General features: G+C 41.7%; 1 protein-coding gene across 4 annotated transcripts in view; it reads right to left on the bottom strand.

Moving 5' to 3' along the window:
• LOC135205354 (telomere zinc finger-associated protein-like) overlaps positions 1-18685 on the bottom strand; it is a 121026-nt gene that overhangs the window by 2436 nt on the left and 99905 nt on the right. The window contains exon 5 of one of the 4 annotated variants that reach the window (XM_064235837.1): positions 635-2034. The exons of 1 other annotated variant lie outside the window; for it this stretch is intronic. In XM_064235837.1, the coding sequence (XP_064091907.1) occupies positions 1702-2034 (333 nt within the window). In that variant the 3' untranslated portion in view covers positions 635-1701. Of the gene's footprint in view, positions 1-634; positions 2035-11943; positions 12410-14812; positions 16704-18685 lie in introns of those variants that run through there. 2 more of the 4 variants (XM_064235832.1, XM_064235839.1) reach the window with 2 other exon arrangements.

Below are 18685 nucleotides of genomic sequence, written 5' to 3'. Positions count from 1 at the left end.
GATTTTAAAGACTAGGAGTATGTGACTCAAGTACAAAGTGCTGGATTAGCAATAATAGTTTCTTAAGAAATATTTGTATTTCTCACATATTATATCTTGTTTAACATTAAATGTTTTCCCATGACAGGGGTTGGCTCCAGAAAGAAGAAAACACTACAATTACTGTCAAATTCATACCTTAACTGCTGACGTGAATAAACCGTCTATCCAGACTACGTACTTCTACAACATTATCTGCTTCATCCAACTATATAGAAGGCTCATCATTAAAGCCTCAGCACCTAGAAACTTGATAATAAAAAATACATCTCCCTCTTTAAAGGGATGCCTTTGAGACGAATTCCTTTTACTAGAAAAAAAACTAGATCCATTGGATTAATTAGCCCTCTTCATTTCTTTCTCCGTGGGGGGGATCTCATAGCAAACTAATCCAATATCTTTAAATCCTGAATCCACAAGTCTTTTTAGACTTCACCTCAGTTTTGTAAATAATCTATATATTTTACAAGTAGTTAAGAGTTCTTAAATCATCTATACATTCATAAGTAATAGTCTTGCTATTTAGAATGTGAAATAAAAGCCCAAACAGGATCACTTGAATACTTTAATAAGACATTTACTGAGTCTCCAACTGACAATCACCACAGATGTTACAACAGGGAAAGGATATGTTTCAAATCCCAACAATGGAACATTCTACATATTATGATATCCTGAATATTCATGCTGTCTTTATCCAGTAGTTTAGTTATTATCCATTTACACATCTATATATAGCAGAGTATATTTTGCCTTAGAGTGGATGGTTTTAGACAAGGTTAAAACTTCCATTTATCAAAGTCTTTTGTGATGAATTTTCTTTAGATTCCAAGCCTCTTCTTCTGCTCTCACTGTAACATACCACACCTGACTAGCCTCCGGATACATAATTTATACTACTTCTAAGGTCACCATAGATGCAATGGGGTTCAACAGAGAAGCCTGAGACCTTTCTCCCCTGCCCATGTTTGTTTTGAGTTTCCTACTCATGAAATACAGTTGGTAATCAATGAGCTTATTACAAACAGATTCATCCACAGCTGTTCATACAGTCTAAACAAAAGATGCAAAAATGAAAACACATTAATTCAATCATATTCCCAAATATGACCGCATTAATTCAATCTTTCATTAGTCATACCATACAGATCTCAAAGCTAAATTGAGAATGCACGAAAGGTTTAATTTAGAAACCTGAAGAAAAGGACATTAACCTACACACAGCTTTCAGTAAAGAAAAAAAATAGAAATTCACTCTGCAAAGAACAAAAAATCATCAGTTTGAAAGTGAATGCCAACACATTTATGTTGCCAAAAACTAAAGAAAAAGTATTAGTGTACTTAGTTTAGGGTGTGTTCAAACTACAGTAAAACACATCTAAAACATATGTCAGCAACCTGTTGCATACATATCACTAACACACTAGAAACAAGACAACAACTGTAAGGATAGAACGAATCTTTGGCAAATGTAGGGTGATTGTATGAAGTTGCGACCAGTACTTCATACAATTACCCTGTAAGTTGCTGACTTATGTTTTGCTAACGTATGTTTTTAACATGTTTTACTGAAATGTGGTCACACCCTTACTAAACACAAGTACAGCTTTAAGCCACAGCAATAATGTAATAAGTCAATAGATTTCCCTGAGTACTGAGAGCCTAATGAAACAAGGAATTCTCCGGATGTCTGTTGCGATAATGAGAGTTGAGGTTGCTGGAGGTGTTGAAGCGGTGTCCGCAGAGGGCACAACAGTAAGGTCGTTCGCCTGTGTGAACCCTCATATGCTTCTTCAGGTCATTGCTCCGGTGCGTCTTGTAGCTGCAGTGGGGGCACATGAAAATGGACTCCTGGGAATGTTTCTTCAGGTGCTGGCGGAAGTGTGTTCGACGCCCGGTTCTGAATGGGCATAGAACGCATGAGTAGCCATGAGACATTGCCACAGCATGGGGCGATAAGTGGGGTGCTGTGTTTGGTGGTGCTTCACTATAGACCTGCAAAGAGATGAAGCATTATTTTCCTTGTACTCAAGTCTAAGATTTTTTTGGAATAGTCTAATTTGGTGGAAATGCTAACACCTTGTTACTGTAACATATTATACTTGGAAAAGGATGCACATTAGGAAGTTTAGGCTAAAAAAAAAAAAAGTTGGCATCTAATGTCCACAGTGAGAATGCTATGGCATTATGCTAAGTCAGCCATCTTGGTTTCTGAAAATGGTTGCACTGAGACATCTTGAATTTACAAGATGGTCTAACAGTTTCTCCCTTTTTTATCTCTTCATAAATCTAAATATGTACCGGATTTTTTAAGCTGTATCAAATTCAGACTTCCCTAGAAATTTTTGGAACCATGTTGAGTATAGTAACTGCAATGACATCAAAACCAATACACACACATGCACACCTCAAACTTGGACTTCTGTACTTATCAGCTACATTACTGTTATTTTCTTCTATATAATACCACTTTAGATGTGATGCAATTTTAGATATCTTAAACTGAATGTTACTGTAAAAAGTACAAGTTAGTTTACGTTAGGTACGATGTGAAATTGCTGATAAAGGTAGGATATCTAGAGATATTCAAGATCAGAAAGTCACACCTCAAAGCATTTGATAAGTTAGGTGCTTCTGCATCAACAGTCTCCACAACTGACACCGACTCCTTATGATCCTTTTTTTCAGTATCCTGAAAAATACAAATACGTAATCTAAACCTCTTCCTAGAAGATTAAAAAGGACAATTTTCTTGTCTAATCAATATTGTTAGCAAAATGAAAAATTTTTAATCAATTTGCATTTTTCAGAGGTAACAACCCTTCAGTATTAACAATAGGATAATCTTCTTGCACCAGCTAGAAACTGCTTAAAAACAATCAAAGATTGTAAAACAAGGAATCTGTGGCATCTGGAAACTTAAGCATACATAGTGTAATAGTTATCATTTCTGGGCTCAGCTCGTGTCGCTGCGCGAAATATCCTTTAATCTATTATTTCTAGGGTAAATGTACTAACACATACCAGAGAATAAATAAATAAAGAAAAAGGTCAGTACAACTGACCCGCTCACCCTCCAAGAGGGTGTCGGTATGAACACTATGGCGAGTGAGACCACTACCACGAGCCAAATGCCAATAGAATTCTCCCACTACAAAATCCCCCCAAGAGGAGAGCCGACCCACAGAGTGGGCAGCAACTACTACTACTCCATCCCATGCTCCCGACTGCTGCGCCTCTGGTGGCCATCCTTTTCAGTTAGCGCACACGATACACACGTGCCCTTTTTTACTCTGTGTTTTTTGTGCCCTTTTCTTTGGATTTCTTTATCATGGAGCGTGCAGCCATCGCAGCAGCTAAGTTAAGTACTCAGTGTTTATTGCTATTTGGTTTTTTCCGGCCCTGAGCCCGTATTTGCCGTTTTTTAGGTATAAATACGAACTCTAGGTCGGAAGCATGGCAGCATGGTTCTGCCTCGTGGTGGGTTCGTTCTTGGTCGCCCATACCCAGAACATCCCCTTACTTAAGTACGCTCTGTTTTAATCATCCGCTTTTGTTTAGGGTACGGTCTACACGGTTTTGTCATGCATGCATGTCTTTTACCTTATGTAGGCTCCTTCCATCCAGACCCTAGCCACGGCTCTTAGTATCGGCCTCGGCTAGCTTTGAGTGGTAGACTTTCCTTCGGGTTAGTCGTACACTCCTGGATTTTTTCTCCTACTATTTTGTTTTCTTTCTTTCATAATTATTCATTTGAATTATTTTATATGATATTTGTTTAGGTTAGTTAGGCGTCTGGCTTGCTTAGCCTAGGTTGTGGCCCATAGGGCCTATATGCTACCGCTCTTCAGTTCGGTTGCTTCCCGATAGCATCTCTCTGATCAGCTGGTTATGTTTCTAGGCTTTGTTGTCCATTGTTTTGTACTTACCGCCCCGTGGTCACTACGTGATCACGGGGCAGCCAGACGCCTGTCCAGTCACCTTCCCCCCCTCCCGCTCTCCCATAGAGTCGGGGGTGGGGGGTGGGTCGGTCTGCCCAATTGCTGCTCCGCATACCCGAGCCTGCCTCCCTCTCTCCCCCCAGCGGAGGGAGTAGAGGGACGGGACAGACCCAGACTGGACTCGACCTCTCCGGCTTCTCGGTCCGGCCGGATGGTAAGGTGGGGGGGGACTGGCCTTTCCCCCCTCCGTTGCTACTCCGTCGCTCCGTTGCTAGCCCGAGTCTGTATGTCCTCTCGCTCTTTCCCACCTTACTAGGGCTCCTTTACTACCGGAGACCTGGCATCCAGCGGAAAGATGCTAGTCCACCCAGCAGGGTGGACCGGGGCATACAGTTGGTCCCTTCTAACCACTCCGTCTCGCTGAGTTACGACACTCCGCCACGCACTGGACTTAGTCCGGTACGTTCGAGTTTTATAGGTTTAAGATCTATTATGTTAAACTAGTAAGTTTATCTTAAGCTACCTTAAACCATCCCCCCTCCCTTACCTGTCTCACCGGATCTCTCCGGGGTTATAGCCTATTCAGGCGATAAGGGAGGGGTTATGCCCAAATTTTTTCCGAGCTCCGGCATGCAACGGAGTTCTGTCCTTTAGCCTGTAAGTGATAGTCTTTAAGATACTCATGTGTCTTTTCACTTACAGACCACCAACTGTGAGCATCCGGGATGCGCCGCCACACTTCAAGACCCATGTGGACATGAAGTTTGCCGGTCCCATGCTCCATGCGCGACTCCGCACGGGGACATCCAGGTCTGGTACCACGAGACGTGTACCATCTGTTATGATCTGGTGAGCCAGCTCTTAGACGGGGTAAGTATTCCAACTCCGTTAACTGGTCCTCATTTGTTATAGTGCTTAAGTTTTTACATTAATCTCCCTAACTTAAGATAAAATTCATGGGGTTTTGTAGCCCCTATAATTTTAAGTTAAGCTTTTAAATTGGTTTTAGTTTTAAGTTTAATCTTAAAATCTAATCAATACCCTCTCTTCCAGGCTCCGGCTGTGAGGGATACCGCACTGGCAACCCTGCGGGCCTGGGTCGGCGGTTTTGGGAAGAACGCCGCCAAGGGTATGCCCTACATTCTGAGAAGAAGTTGGCGGTACTAATCTTCCCCGGAGGCAAGGCTACAGGCTACGTCGACCCAGCAGAGGCGGCCCCGACTATCGCTTTCATCCAGCAACAGCTGGCTGCCTCGTTGACGGACCAAGGCCAGGACATCTCCTCGGAAGTCGCGACGCTCGATATTAATGTTGAACCTATGGTAGGTGTAGACGACCTGTTGGTCGAGGTAGGTACGTTGGACACCCAAGGGATGCCCTTGGGTGCAACTGGATCTTCTACCCCTGCAACCTCTCCATCCTTCCAAGGCTTTACAGGTAATGAACTATATACTTCTCCTGACGCTTCCGTTAGACCCAAGGTCAAAGGTCAAGCAGTGAAAACCTTGACGAAGACGTCGTCGTCGTCTAAAAAGACGGCGTCGGCGTCATCTTCTTCTCGTAAGTCTCCGGCTAGAAATCCGGAGCAGAGAGATCTAAAGCTTCTGGGTCCGGCTCTAAGTCCTCTAGGAGTAAATCCTCCAGGGAGAGATCTCATACTCCAGCGGAGTCGTCAGTTCCGCTACCTTTGGTTCCGGTTCAGAGCCACCCTTCCACCTCCGCAGCAGCTCCGGCTTTGGACTCCAACGCTGGTCTGTTGCAACAAGTGGGCGATCTGGTTGGTTCTCTGAAAAACAGCATGGAACAAATGATCTCCCGGTTGTCTGATAGGATCACCTCTCAGGACAACATTATAGCCGGACTGAGCCAAGCTCCACTAGCCTCTTCTCCACCTTTCAGCACAGGGGAGCCCAATTACCCCCGTATGACTCTCTACCTCCGTTCTCAATGAACAACCCTTGGAGAGTAGCGTCATACGCCCCCTTCCAAGACGGGCTTATCTCTATCCCGGAATGTGGAACTCGGAGGATTGAAGACTTCGAGTTCTACCCGGAAGACCTTCAGCCTCCGTTCATCGGCTACGCCACGCTCACCGCCTCAGCCATGACTCGGGACGATAAGGGTACCAAAAGAGACAGTCCTCTATTCACGAGACCAGGCTCAGAGAGAATGGCTCAGGTGTCTAGAGGACATGGATTGTTCCAACACGAAAATCCAACCTTTTAAGAGTCCGTTTACGATCTTTACGATGGAAGAGAGTACCCCGCTCCCTTTCTTGACAAAGATCGCGACAACCACCATTCCAGCAGCCCAGAAGGGGGATTCCATGCCTCAGCTGAAGGAAGCAGATCCTACGTCTCCTTACTTCCTTCAGCCGGTGAATTGTGGGAAGATTTACCCAACACCTTCTCAGCTGGCAAACTCAAACCAGACTGTGCTATGGAGCAGTTTGGTGAGAAGCTACCTAGGCTTCCAGATAGCCTTATTCAGGCGGAATTCGATGCCAAATCGCGGTTAGCCAGGTCTATTAATTCCATGGCTATGACCGAGGTGGCTACCATTGCCTATGGGTCGGAGCCACTCTTTAAGCTTCTTACCAAATCTTTGACTCAAACGGTGCAGTCGGATATGTTTGAGTTCGCCACTGCTAGGACGAATTGTAGGAAACATGTCCTACAAGAAGCAAACAATTCGGCACGAGCCGAATAAGTTGCTTACGTCAAGCATCTGGGGAGCGGACCTCTTCCCAGAAGCGATGGTGAAGGAGGTTCAGGCAGAGGCTACGAGATTGAACCAAAGCCTTAAAGACCGTTGGGGTCTTACGGCCAAGAGACGACAGGATCAAGCCGGTAAGGGTAAGGCTCAAAGGAAACCCAGACGTTTCCAGCCCTACCAGAAGAAACACCACGCTTTTCTCAGCAGGTTCCGGCTGTTCCCTTGGTGCAAACAGCCCAACCTTCTACCTCAAAGGCTCAATCGCAGCCGATTTACGTTATCTCCCCTCAGCCTCAACCCTCCACCTCTTACGCTCTCTCTCCAGCCTACAATCAGGTCTTCGAGGGTCAAGCTTCCCAGAAGTATGACCGCTCGGGTAAGGGAGGCAGAGGTAAGCGATCCTTTCGTGGGAGAGGATCGGGAGGTCCCTTTAATAGAGGAAAGCATTTCAGGGGAGGCTGAGGAGGCTACCAAAACCAATGAGGATTTTCAGGTAGGAGGGAGGCTGTTTCACTTTCGCCACCGGTGGAACTTCAGCAAGTGGGCTCAGAGCATTGTGTCAAAAGGCCTGGGTTGGAGCTGGTTAGCGAGCCCACCCCCATCCAGACCTTTCCGCCAACTTCCTTGATTCCAAGGAATTGACGGAGTATGCGGAGGATCTCCTTCAGAAAGGTGCTATAGCGAGAGTCAACAGGTTAAAATTTCAAGGTCGCTTGTTCAGCGTGCCAAAGAAAGGCTCACAAAAAAGAAGGGTAATCTTAGACTTGTCCCGCTTAAACTTAGCCATTCGCTGCGACAAGTTCAAGATGCTCACGATCTCGCAGGTGCGGACCTTACTTCCCCGTGGGGCCGTCACCACCTCTATCGATCTTACAGACGCTTACTATCATATCCCTATTGCAAGACACTTCCGTCCGTATCTGGGCTTCAAGATAGGAGACCAGACATTCTCCTTCAAGGTAGTTCCTTTCGGGCTCAACGTAGCACCCAGGGTGTTCACGAAGCTGGCGGAAGTAGTAGTTCAACAACTAAGATCGCAAGGGGTTATGGTAGTAGCGTATCTCGACGATTGGTTGATCTGGGCTTCAACAGTCGAGGAATGCAACAGAGCAACACTGAAAGTGATTCAGTTCCTGGAATATCTAGGCTTCAAGATAAACAGGACCAAGTCAAGACTCACTCCAGAGTCAAACTTTCAGTGGCTGGGCATTCAATGGAATCTATCCTCCCATACTCTGTCGATTCCATCAACCAAGAGGAAAGAAATAGCGAAGTCAGTCAAGCAATTTCTGAGTCACAAACTGGCGTCAAGAAGAACTCAGGAAAGGATCCTGGGTTCACTCCAGTTTGCATCAGTGACAAACATCCTGATGAAAGCCAAACTGAAAGACCTAACCAGAATCTGGCGCTCACGAGCAAATGTCAGGTCCAGGGACAAATTATCCTCAGTCCCTCTGATTCTACGGAATCGACTCCGGCCGTGGGCGAAAGTCAAGAACTTGTCGGTATCAGTGCCCCTTCAGTTTCCTCCACCAGGGATTACCATCCACACAGACGCTTCATTAAGCGGTTGGGGAGGATATTCCCAGTTCAAGAAAGTTCAAGGAACGTGGTCACCTCAGTTCCGTCAGTTCCATATAAACGTACTGGAGGCAATGGCAGTGTTCTTGACTCTGAAAAGGTTACGTCCGCCAAAGTACTCCCATATAAAGCTAGTCTTGGACAGCGCAGTGGTAGTACATTGTATAAACAGAGGAGGCTCCAAATCACGTCATCTAAATCATGTCATGGTAGCCATCTTCTCCCTGGCGGACAAGTTCAGTTGGCATCTCTCCTCCACCCATATAGCTGGAGTGAGAAACGTCATAGCAGATGCTCTATCCCGATCAGTACCTCTAGAGTCGGAATGGTCACTGGACAACAGTTCGTTCCAATGGATTCTTCAGAGAGTTCCAGGCCTACAAGTGGATCTCTTCGCATCTCAAGCGAACCACAAACTCCCATGTTATGTGGCCCCCAACCTGGACCCTCTGGGCCTATGCCACGGACGCCCTGGCTCTAGACTGGAACAACTGGGAGAAGATTTATGTCTTTCCTCCAGTGAATCTTCTCATGAAGGTATTGAACAAACTCAGGACATTCAAGGGTCAAGTGGCTCTAGTAGCCCCAGACTGGCCGAAGAGCAATTGGTACCTCTAATTCTGGAACTGGGTCTTCGCCCTCTTCGGATTCCCAGTCCCAGGCTCTCCCAGTCAGTACAAACGAAGACTGTGTTCGCTTCCTCAGGGATTCTCAAAACCCTAACTTTATGGATTTCATGAAGTTTGCAGCGAAAAGGGATGCGAATATTGACCCTCAAAATATTCTCTTCTTGGAATCCGATAAAAGAGATTCAACTTTGAGACAGTATGATGCTGCTGTCAAAAGTTAGCAACTTCCTGAGAGAATCAGATATTAGGATCATGACAATCAATTCAGCTATATCCTTTTTCAGATCCTTATTTGAAAAAGGCTTAGCAGCTAGCACGATTACGACAAACAAGTCAGCCTTGAAAAAGATTTTTCAATTTGGTTTCAACATAGACTTGACAGATTCCTACTTCTCGTCTATTCCCAAGGCGTGTGCTAGACTTAGACCTTCTGTAAGGCCTACGTCAGTATCATGGTTCTTAAACGATGTTCTAAAGCTGGCTTCAGAAACTGATAATGACACATGCTCGTTTATAATGCTCTTAAGAAAAACTCTATTTTTATTAAGCTTGGCCTCAGGAGCTAGAATTTCAGAACTGTCGGCTTTATCCAGAGATCCGGATCACATTCAGTTCCTTCCCACAGGGGAAGTGCTACTTTCTCCGGAACGTAGTTTTATAGCTAAGAATGAAGATCCTTTGATGAGGTGGGAACCATGGAAGGTACTACCCCTTCCACAAGATGTATCTCTTTGCCCAGTTTCAACCTTACGAGCCTTTCTGTCTAGGACCTCCTCATCCTCATCGGGTCCTCTCTTTAAGAGAGAAAAAGGTGGTACTTTATCTATTAAAGGCATCAGGCAACAAATCCTGTACTTCATTAAACAAGCCAATCCTGACTCTTTCCCGAAAGCACATGATGTCAGGGCAGTAGCCACCTCAATTAACTATTTCCAACATATGAACTTCGATGAGTTGAAAAAGTATACTGGGATGGAAATCGCCGACAGTGTTCAAACGTCATTACTTAAAGTCCTTGGAAGCTCTGAAATTTTCAGCAGTAGCAGCGGGTAACATAGTTTTCCCCCGACTCTACCTAATCTTTAGTAGAAGATCCAGTCCTCCTTTCTACCTGCCTCACCCAACAGTTCGTCTATTCCTGCCTTGTTCATCTACGGTTTCCTTGTGTCTTAGCTGCTTTTATGATGATGTGGTGGGTGTCCCTTATTTTTTTGCTAGGGGCACTCACAATTGATTGTGGATATTGATCTCTTGGATGTCATCCCCTTATTTTTATGCTAGGGGATACATCTTATTTGTAATGGTTACGGGTTTTGTATATTAAGTTATATACATTCCTTTATATGTTTTATTATTGTTGAGTTTGTTTGTTTTGTTCAACTTATTATGTTAATTGCTCTGGATTTCTGATACATATCTTTACACAGATACCATTTTGGTACATATATGCCATATACCCCTGTATATATGTAAATTACCTTAAGTTAAGAAATATTATTAGAATTAAGTTTAATTTAAGCATATTTCTATTTTGTATCATTGTGTATATGTATCCTTATTAGCAATTATATTCTTTTATTTTATTTTACCTTTTATTTGAGACCTCTTTTTGTTTTGTTGATTTCTGTTTACAATCTTGTGCTATTTCTCTGGTACGATTTCGCGCAGCGACACGAGCTGAGCCCAGAAAAGGGATTTTGACGTAAGGAAAAATCTATTTTCTGGGCGATTGGCTCGTGTCGCCAGCGAAATCCCGCCCTACCCATCCCATCGCCCAAGATTGTCTGCTAACTTCAGGATGGCCACCAGAGGCGCAGCAGTCGGGAGCATGGGATGGAGTAGTAGTAGTTGCTGCCCACTCTGTGGGTCGGCTCTCCTCTTGGGGGGATTTTGTAGTGGGAGAATTCTATTGGCATTTGGCTCGTGGTAGTGGTCTCACTCGCCATAGTGTTCATACCGACACCCTCTTGGAGGGTGAGCGAGTCAGTTGTACTGACCTTTTTCTTTATTTATTTATTCTCTGGTATGTGTTAGTACATTTACCCTAGAAATAATAGATTAAAGGATATTTCGCTGGCGACACGAGCCAATCGCCCAGAAATAGATTTTTCCTTACGTCAAAATCCCTTATTTGCCAATTCACTGAAAACTTACGTTTTTTATATAAAAATCAAAATGAAAAGCAAAATAAGATAACGTACATATTCACTGTATGTAAAAGTAATAAGAGTTCGGAAGTTAATCTTGTTCCAAAAATCGTGAGCACCTGTGAGCTTGATGAAACAATTCTTTCTAGTATTATTCCAGTGCACTGAACTTTCTCCTGTACTGAAACCTCATGAATAATTAAACAATGCTAAAGTTTTTACTATTAACAAGCCAGTTTCGTTATCTAAACTTACCAGGCCAAGACAGAAAATCTAGCTTGGCTAATGTATCGTTTCCTGATGAGAGAGAGAGAGAGAGAGGGGTATATGTACTTCCGTATTTTTTTGTTCTAAATTCTATGACCAATTTGTGTCTAATTTCATTCACAACATAAATAGTAGTAAATGGAACAGGTAGTCAAGTTGCAAAGTAAGCTTCCTTAAGATGGAGCAAGTATATGTGCAGGAAGTAAGATAAAACAGTTAAAGGGTTATGAATTTGAATAAGCTTACAGAAGAGGTATTACTGTGCATTTAATATCAAGGCCAGCACCCAAATCATGCCCAGATCTGAAGAAGACAAACAGAATGGAAAGGAAAAACACTCAATACCAATAGACCTACAGCATAAACAATTTTCTTGCAAGCTACAAAATTAGAAAAACTTTTTTACAGTTGTTAGGTGACTACACGACTTAAATCCTTGTATTACATACTTCATCCATACAGAAATGATTTACTGTAATATGAAATAAAATTACTTTCCTGCATAATCAAAGGGGTCCAGACAATTCATTTTTGTCTCCAGAGGTAGCATTGAACAGAAATGTTTCATTGTCCATGTACATACAGTACAGTACTCTAGTCCAAAAAGAGTTAAATAAAAGAGGATTAACATTTCATTCTATTTATTAGTAAACCTGTTAACATAAAGAAAAATACAGAGGCTAACGGCTTAAGCAGCCTATGCTGCTCATGACTGTTTCAGTGTCACAAGACAAATGACCTTTGGCTACTGTGAGTGAATATTCTTGATGTGAGCGTACAGATTGCTGGAATCTCCCGTCTGATACGAGCACTGCAGACAGTGGTAGGGCTTTTCTCCCGTGTGAGTCCTGAAATGCTTTTTCAAGTCGTGCTTGCGTTGAGTGCTGTAATCACAGTGATTACAGAGGTACGGCATCTTGGTGGTACCCTGCCCGAGCGCATTCTGACCCACCATCTGGTGATGTCCACCAGTGTAGCTGGGTAAGTTGCAAGAAACTAAATCCACTGTTGATGGCTGCTGTTGCTGTTGGCCATGATGTGGAGCAGAACCGGCAGCCAGCAGGGGTCTTAAGGTCCTTCCTTCCATGATCTGTAAAAGACATGGCAATGGTTATTGGGGGATTAATGTTTTGGTAACAGGATTTCTTCCTCTGTATGTTATGTGTTCGTGTTTATGAAGAAATGGACATTATAAGTGGAGGACATCTTTAAGGAAGAAGTGTTCTCTTGTTTCCATTACACTGGATTGAAATATTTCTTTCCATGAACTTACAGACTTGAAAAATGTGAATGCAGATTACTTTCAGTAACAAGTATTTTTCTTGTATGGTGTTTTTACGTTGCATGGAACCATTGGTTATTCAGCAACGGGACCAACGGCTTTACGTGACTTTCAAACCACGTCGAGAGTGAACTTCTATCACCAGAAATACACATCTCTCACTCAGCAATGGAATGGCCGAGAATCGAACCCGCGACCACCGAGGTGAGAAGCAAACACCAAACCAACCACGCCACTGAGGCGCTCTTGTGTAACAAGTATTCTTTCTGCTTTGTTACTTGAAAATACACACTAAACTTCATTACTAAAGATAACTTTTGGATGAAGAAAGCTCTTCCTCTTTAAGTTATGTATTATGTTTTGAAGATTATTTCAGAGTAATGAGGGGTTTTCCATGTCCCAGTTAATGTGTTAAAGTACTTCCCTTCCACGAGTCCAGCAGGCAAAGAATTCTCCATGAATGGCGCAATTCTACCTGTTCACGCACCAAAAACTGCCATATACCATCAAGGGGCAACTCCCAGACTTAGTATAGGTACCCAAAAATGAGCCACCAATTATGAGTAATTTATTATAAGAAGGTACAGCTTACAGTGTATATATCTCATGTAGTACAGGTATTTGCTCAAGGTATTTGTTACTCGGCAATGGACCTAAGCGATTTGCTTTCCTCCCTCTCACTTTTCATCTGGTCACCTTGGTCTCATCCCACTGAGCTGTTTCCCTTCTTTAATTTTTGCCTTACTCAGATTTTTATAACACATTTATGAATAAATTCTTTGGGAGAGTCCTACAAGACCCTAAAACTATGACTAGTCTCGTTACAAACCTCCATAAAAATAGTACAAAAGCACTCTGTTCCTCCAGGTGCCATGCACACTTAGTAGCTGAAGAGAGTCTACTTGCAACATTTGAAAACTTTAATTCAGGAAATGCTAATTCGTACAAATTGCTCCTTTAACATTATTTGTCATATGTACACATAATTATCCAATCTGACACCTCGCTTCACAACCTCCCAACACCGCTGAGGTCTCTGACCTGTGTCTCTAGGGATTTTGGTCCCACCAACTTTCTCCACGACTATGATCGAGTCAAGCCAAGGTCTCGGTTTTTTCTTCTTTTCCCTCCTGGTATTTCCCCATACAATATTTCTTTGGAATTCTACCACCATCCATTCTTTTCAGATAGCCAATATACAGTCTTTCCCAACTTATACAGGTTAACATGGATTCAGGATTTGCCCATTTAGAGACCACAATATATTTGTCATTCTGTGACACGACAAGGATCTTTCTCAAAAAATGGAAATCAAAAGCTTCTGTGTCTTTTGAGCTGGTATGCATAAGTGGACCATTCCTCAGCAACAAAAAGCAAGCAGAATAACAAACACAGCTAATGCAAACATGATAAAGCAATGTACTACAGGCCACATGGCCTAAATGAAGGTATATAACGTGGAAACTTAATTGCCCTAACTAAAGAGAAGGCCCCAAAAAATTACGATTAGTAGTGACAATTATATTATTACATATTATTCAAAGGTTCACTCACACCCCAACCTACTGCCTGTGGCATTTATCGCAAGTTTAATCCATTCTGGAACCTTGCTTCTATATCAGTATAATAAGAACAAAGCATAATATACTTCATATGGGCATGAAGAAAATGTCAAGACCCTTGTGAAATGAAAGAGTGGAATCACTTACTTGACAGAAGAAATTTTAGGACCAGAATGAGAGACCAAGGGTGACCTAGCTGTAGCCACAATAGGATTATGCAGTTTTTAAAAAATTCAACTCAGCCAGCCATTCTTTCCCCTGGATTTTAAAAACAATCTCAGAGAAAGTACATTGCTAATACCATTGTAAATTAACACCTGTACCTCAAATTCAGCCTTCTTACACATAACTCAGGTTTATCTACACACCACAATACTCATGTCTTTTTATTTAATAGTTTTCATACAATAAGCAACAATCACAAATACACTAACACTAACAAACAATATTATATATACACACACACACACACACACACACATATATATATATATATATATATATATATATATATATATATATATATATATATATATATATCATATATAGATATATATATATATATATATATATATGATAATATACATACATATATATATTACTGTATATATAATTTTATATTATAGTATATACATATTTCAAGATTTATAACACATCTCTGCTCCACCCTTATAATTATGTTATCATCAATCATATACATTTACATACCCATATTTTATCACTTTGTAAACTGTATTATGGCACAATCTTGAAACGATGGTGAAAAGGGATAGTATACTTCATGGCACTCAAAAGAAATATTTATGGTGTGGGACTTCTGAAACATAAATATACTGAAACAACCTAGTTCAACACCCTTAAGAAGGATCATTAAATACTATAGGAAAAGAAACAAAATCAATACACGCATTTCCCAGTTATCAGCGGGGGTTCCTTTTTCGGCAGGGTGCTAATAAGCGAAAACCACCATTAACCGAAACATGGCGATTTATGCACTGATAACCAATTAATGGCAACCCTGTTAAGTATGTTATGACGCTGTAACTCTTATTATCAACACATTATGGTGCCGATAACCAAAACTCGGCCTGTTATGGCACTACACAAGTGCCATAAAACCGGATCGCCATTAACCGAGAACATCGATGATCGGGGACTGCCTAGAAAAAGCAACACACAAAACACGACGGCCTAACCTGATACTGTTTCAAGTCGTGTAGAATTTGCAATCTGTGCAAAGCATCTACCCTGTACATTACTGTCATGCAAAGCAAACTTGAACAAAATTATTACAGGCAGTCCCCGGATTACAACGGGTTTGGGTTACGACGTTCCGAGGTTAAGGCGCTTCTCAATTATATTCATCCGACATTATTTCCAAGGTTACGACACATGTTCCAGGGTTACGACGCCTACAACGCTCATCTGGCAGATGAAATATGACACCAAAAATGCAAAATAATCAATATTTGAAGCTTTTTTTGATGAAAAATGTAATAAGAATGCAGTTTACATAGTTTTCAATGCACCCAAAGCATTAAAAGTAAGGTTTACTTAGGATTTTTTACGATGTTCTGGCTTACAATGATTTTTGGCTTACGACGCGTCTCAAGAACGGAACCCCCATCGTAACCAGGGGACTGCCTGTATAAGGTCTCTAAATAATTACATAATGCAAATACGCATTGTTATTACTTATCATCGTTAGGTAACTGAACCAAACCACTAATTCAAAACATTTGAATCCTATAAGCTTGACTCAAGGATTTGTCTTGAAAAATAAAATTTGATACCTGGATAAATCAGATATCAAGATTCTGAAAAAATTAAATAAACTGATTATTTCAGGGATTTGGCATCACTGCTGTCCTTCAAAATTGATAGTGTTATTAAGTAGTCTTAACTCCAATTCTTAAAAACTCATATTCAGATACAAGGTCCTCTGCTATCAAGTGTTGAGCAACTGAATGAAAGAAAACAAAAATTTACAACTATGTATGTAGTGTTAATAACTTATGACCAAGGCTCGTAGTCTGAGTAAAAGCCAAAAATAACTTTGGGAAAATAATCATTGGACATATTTATACACTACTATGTTTAGTTTGGCAAACATTATGCAACATAAAAATGGACGTAAACAAACATCTAGAAGTCGACTTCATATCGCAAGTTTTTCTACTTCAAATGACTAACGCAAATAACAAAATAAGCTAACTCGAATGGTTTTTCATCATGTGAGATGCAAGATGCACAGAATGGGTCGTTTTGTAAGGGCACAGCTGACATCGATACGGCCTGAGAATCCTCCCATAGTGACGGCACAAAACGTGACGCTTCAGGTCGTGGCTACGCCGTGTCTTGTAGTTACACTGCGTACAGGCATAGGGCCAGCTGCCGCCTTTGTGCATCTGCACATGTTCGGTGAATTCAGTCTTCGTCGTGGCCTCGTGTGCACAGAAAGGGCATGTGTAGACACCCATACTGGAGGTGGGATCTTCTTGAAGGTCCTCAGGCTGTGAAAGTGAGCCTTCACCTGACATCTGGAAAAAGATATGGCTTTGTTATAAGACGTGGCCACTGAACCAGGATAGAAATTGCCTGCACAGTACTCACTCTGCAAATTGGGTGAAACGTTAAGAAACAGAATTTGCTAAATGTTGCACCAAGATACAGTACAATATTAAAAACTGGAAGGGCTCCTATGATACCTCAATTTAATCTTTCCATCTTAGAAATTGCTCACTAACTGAGATACTACTTAACTCAATACCTATGACTTTACTGAAAACCTATGACATCAATACCACAACATTATATTGTACTCAAGGTCACTAGTTATTCTTCAATCACAATACAGGTGTACGCCATTTACAGCAATACAGTGGTACCTCGAGATATGAAAGGCTCAACTTACAAAAAACTCGAGATACGAAAGCAAATACGAAAAATTTTACGGCTCTACATACGAAAAATGCTCAAGATACGAAAGGTTATTGCTGTAAAGTCTGAGATTCGGTCAGATCACCGATAACAATTTTGAAACTCGCGCGCCGCCAACTGAGTAGACTCACCACCATCCTCCCGCTCTCCCATTGGTTCCTGGTGCTAGTCATCGCCATGAGGTTCTTCTCTCCTATTGGTCATCATCCCTCCCATCATGCATCTACGTACTAGTACGTAGCAGCGTTCTTCTTCAGCCATTGCTTCTCACCAGTGTTATCGTACGCACGCAGAATTCGTTCGTTCACATATACGATTTCGTTTGTTAACGTAAATTCGTGTTAGTGATTTCGTTGTGCTACTTTATCGTGTTGTGTGAGAACCTAATTAGTATACGTATGTACTACATAACTTAATTACGTACAGTATAGTCATGGGTCCCAAGAAAGTTGCTGAAGTTCACAGAAAGAAGAGAATAAAAAAGTATGAAGCTGGCTTGCGGTTGAGTGTGATCGCTAAGGAATACGGCCAAAATCCGTCAACGATAGGCACCATCCTTAAGCAGAAGGAAGCCATCAAAGCAGCTACACCTTCCAAGGGCATGACTATTTTGTCCAACAAGAGGAGCCATGTGCATGATGAAATGGAAAGGCTGCTTCTTCTATGGATTGAGGACAAAGAAATCGATGGCGATACGATAACCGAGACGGCAATCTGCCAGAAGGCCAGCGCTATTTTCGGTGATTTGATTGCCCAAGCTGAAGACAACAGAGGAGAGGGGACATCGACGGCAACCCCAGAGTTCAAGGCTTCTCATGGGTGGTTCGAAAAATTCCGTAAACGGACTGGCATCCATTCGGTGGTGAAGAAATTGAAACTTTTTAAAATACGTAAAGTATAAAAAAGTAAAAAAAATGTAAAAATCAAAAAAAGACAACAAAAACATTTAATTTTAAGTTTTTTGTAAAGTTAAGTGTTACAGTTTTCTTAATGTGTTTTGTAAAGTTTAGTTTGTTTTTCTGACATTTTTTTATGTGTTTCGTAAAGTTAAGTGTACGTATCTGCCGTTTGTCCTCCTCCTCTGTCACCACTTTCGGAGATAGCCTCACTCGAAAGGTAAGCTTCCACATTTTACTACATACGTTCGTATGTATGTACAGTATTTCTTGTATACCATGTACACTAATACACTTTATTTACAGGTAATTAGCAGTACGTATTAAGTTAGGTATTGTATGGTCCAAATTGTTGTAGTATTTCATTGCTTATACGTCAATTTAGCTTTATTATGAAATTTACTGGGGTGTTTTAGGAGGGCTTGGAACGGATTAGCCATTTTACATGTAAAATGCGGTTCAAGATACGAAAAACTCATGATACGAAGGGCGCCTCGGAACGGATTAATTTCGTATCTCGAGGTACCACTGTAGTTGTCTTTCTAAAAACTATCAAGGAAGAGTAAGTCAGATCTAAGCTACAGTATATGACAGAAATCACATACTAAGCCTGAAAATAATTTTAAACCACTATGACCAGTTTTAAATTTCAATGGCTCAGAAGAAATGAAAAACTTTTTAATCAA

The sequence above is a fragment of the Macrobrachium nipponense genome, chromosome 49 (genome assembly GCF_015104395.2).
Source record: "Macrobrachium nipponense isolate FS-2020 chromosome 49, ASM1510439v2, whole genome shotgun sequence".
Taxonomy (NCBI): Eukaryota; Metazoa; Arthropoda; class Malacostraca; order Decapoda; family Palaemonidae; genus Macrobrachium; species Macrobrachium nipponense.
Note: the sequence above shows the minus strand (reverse complement) of the source record. Positions and strands in the feature narration are given on the sequence as shown.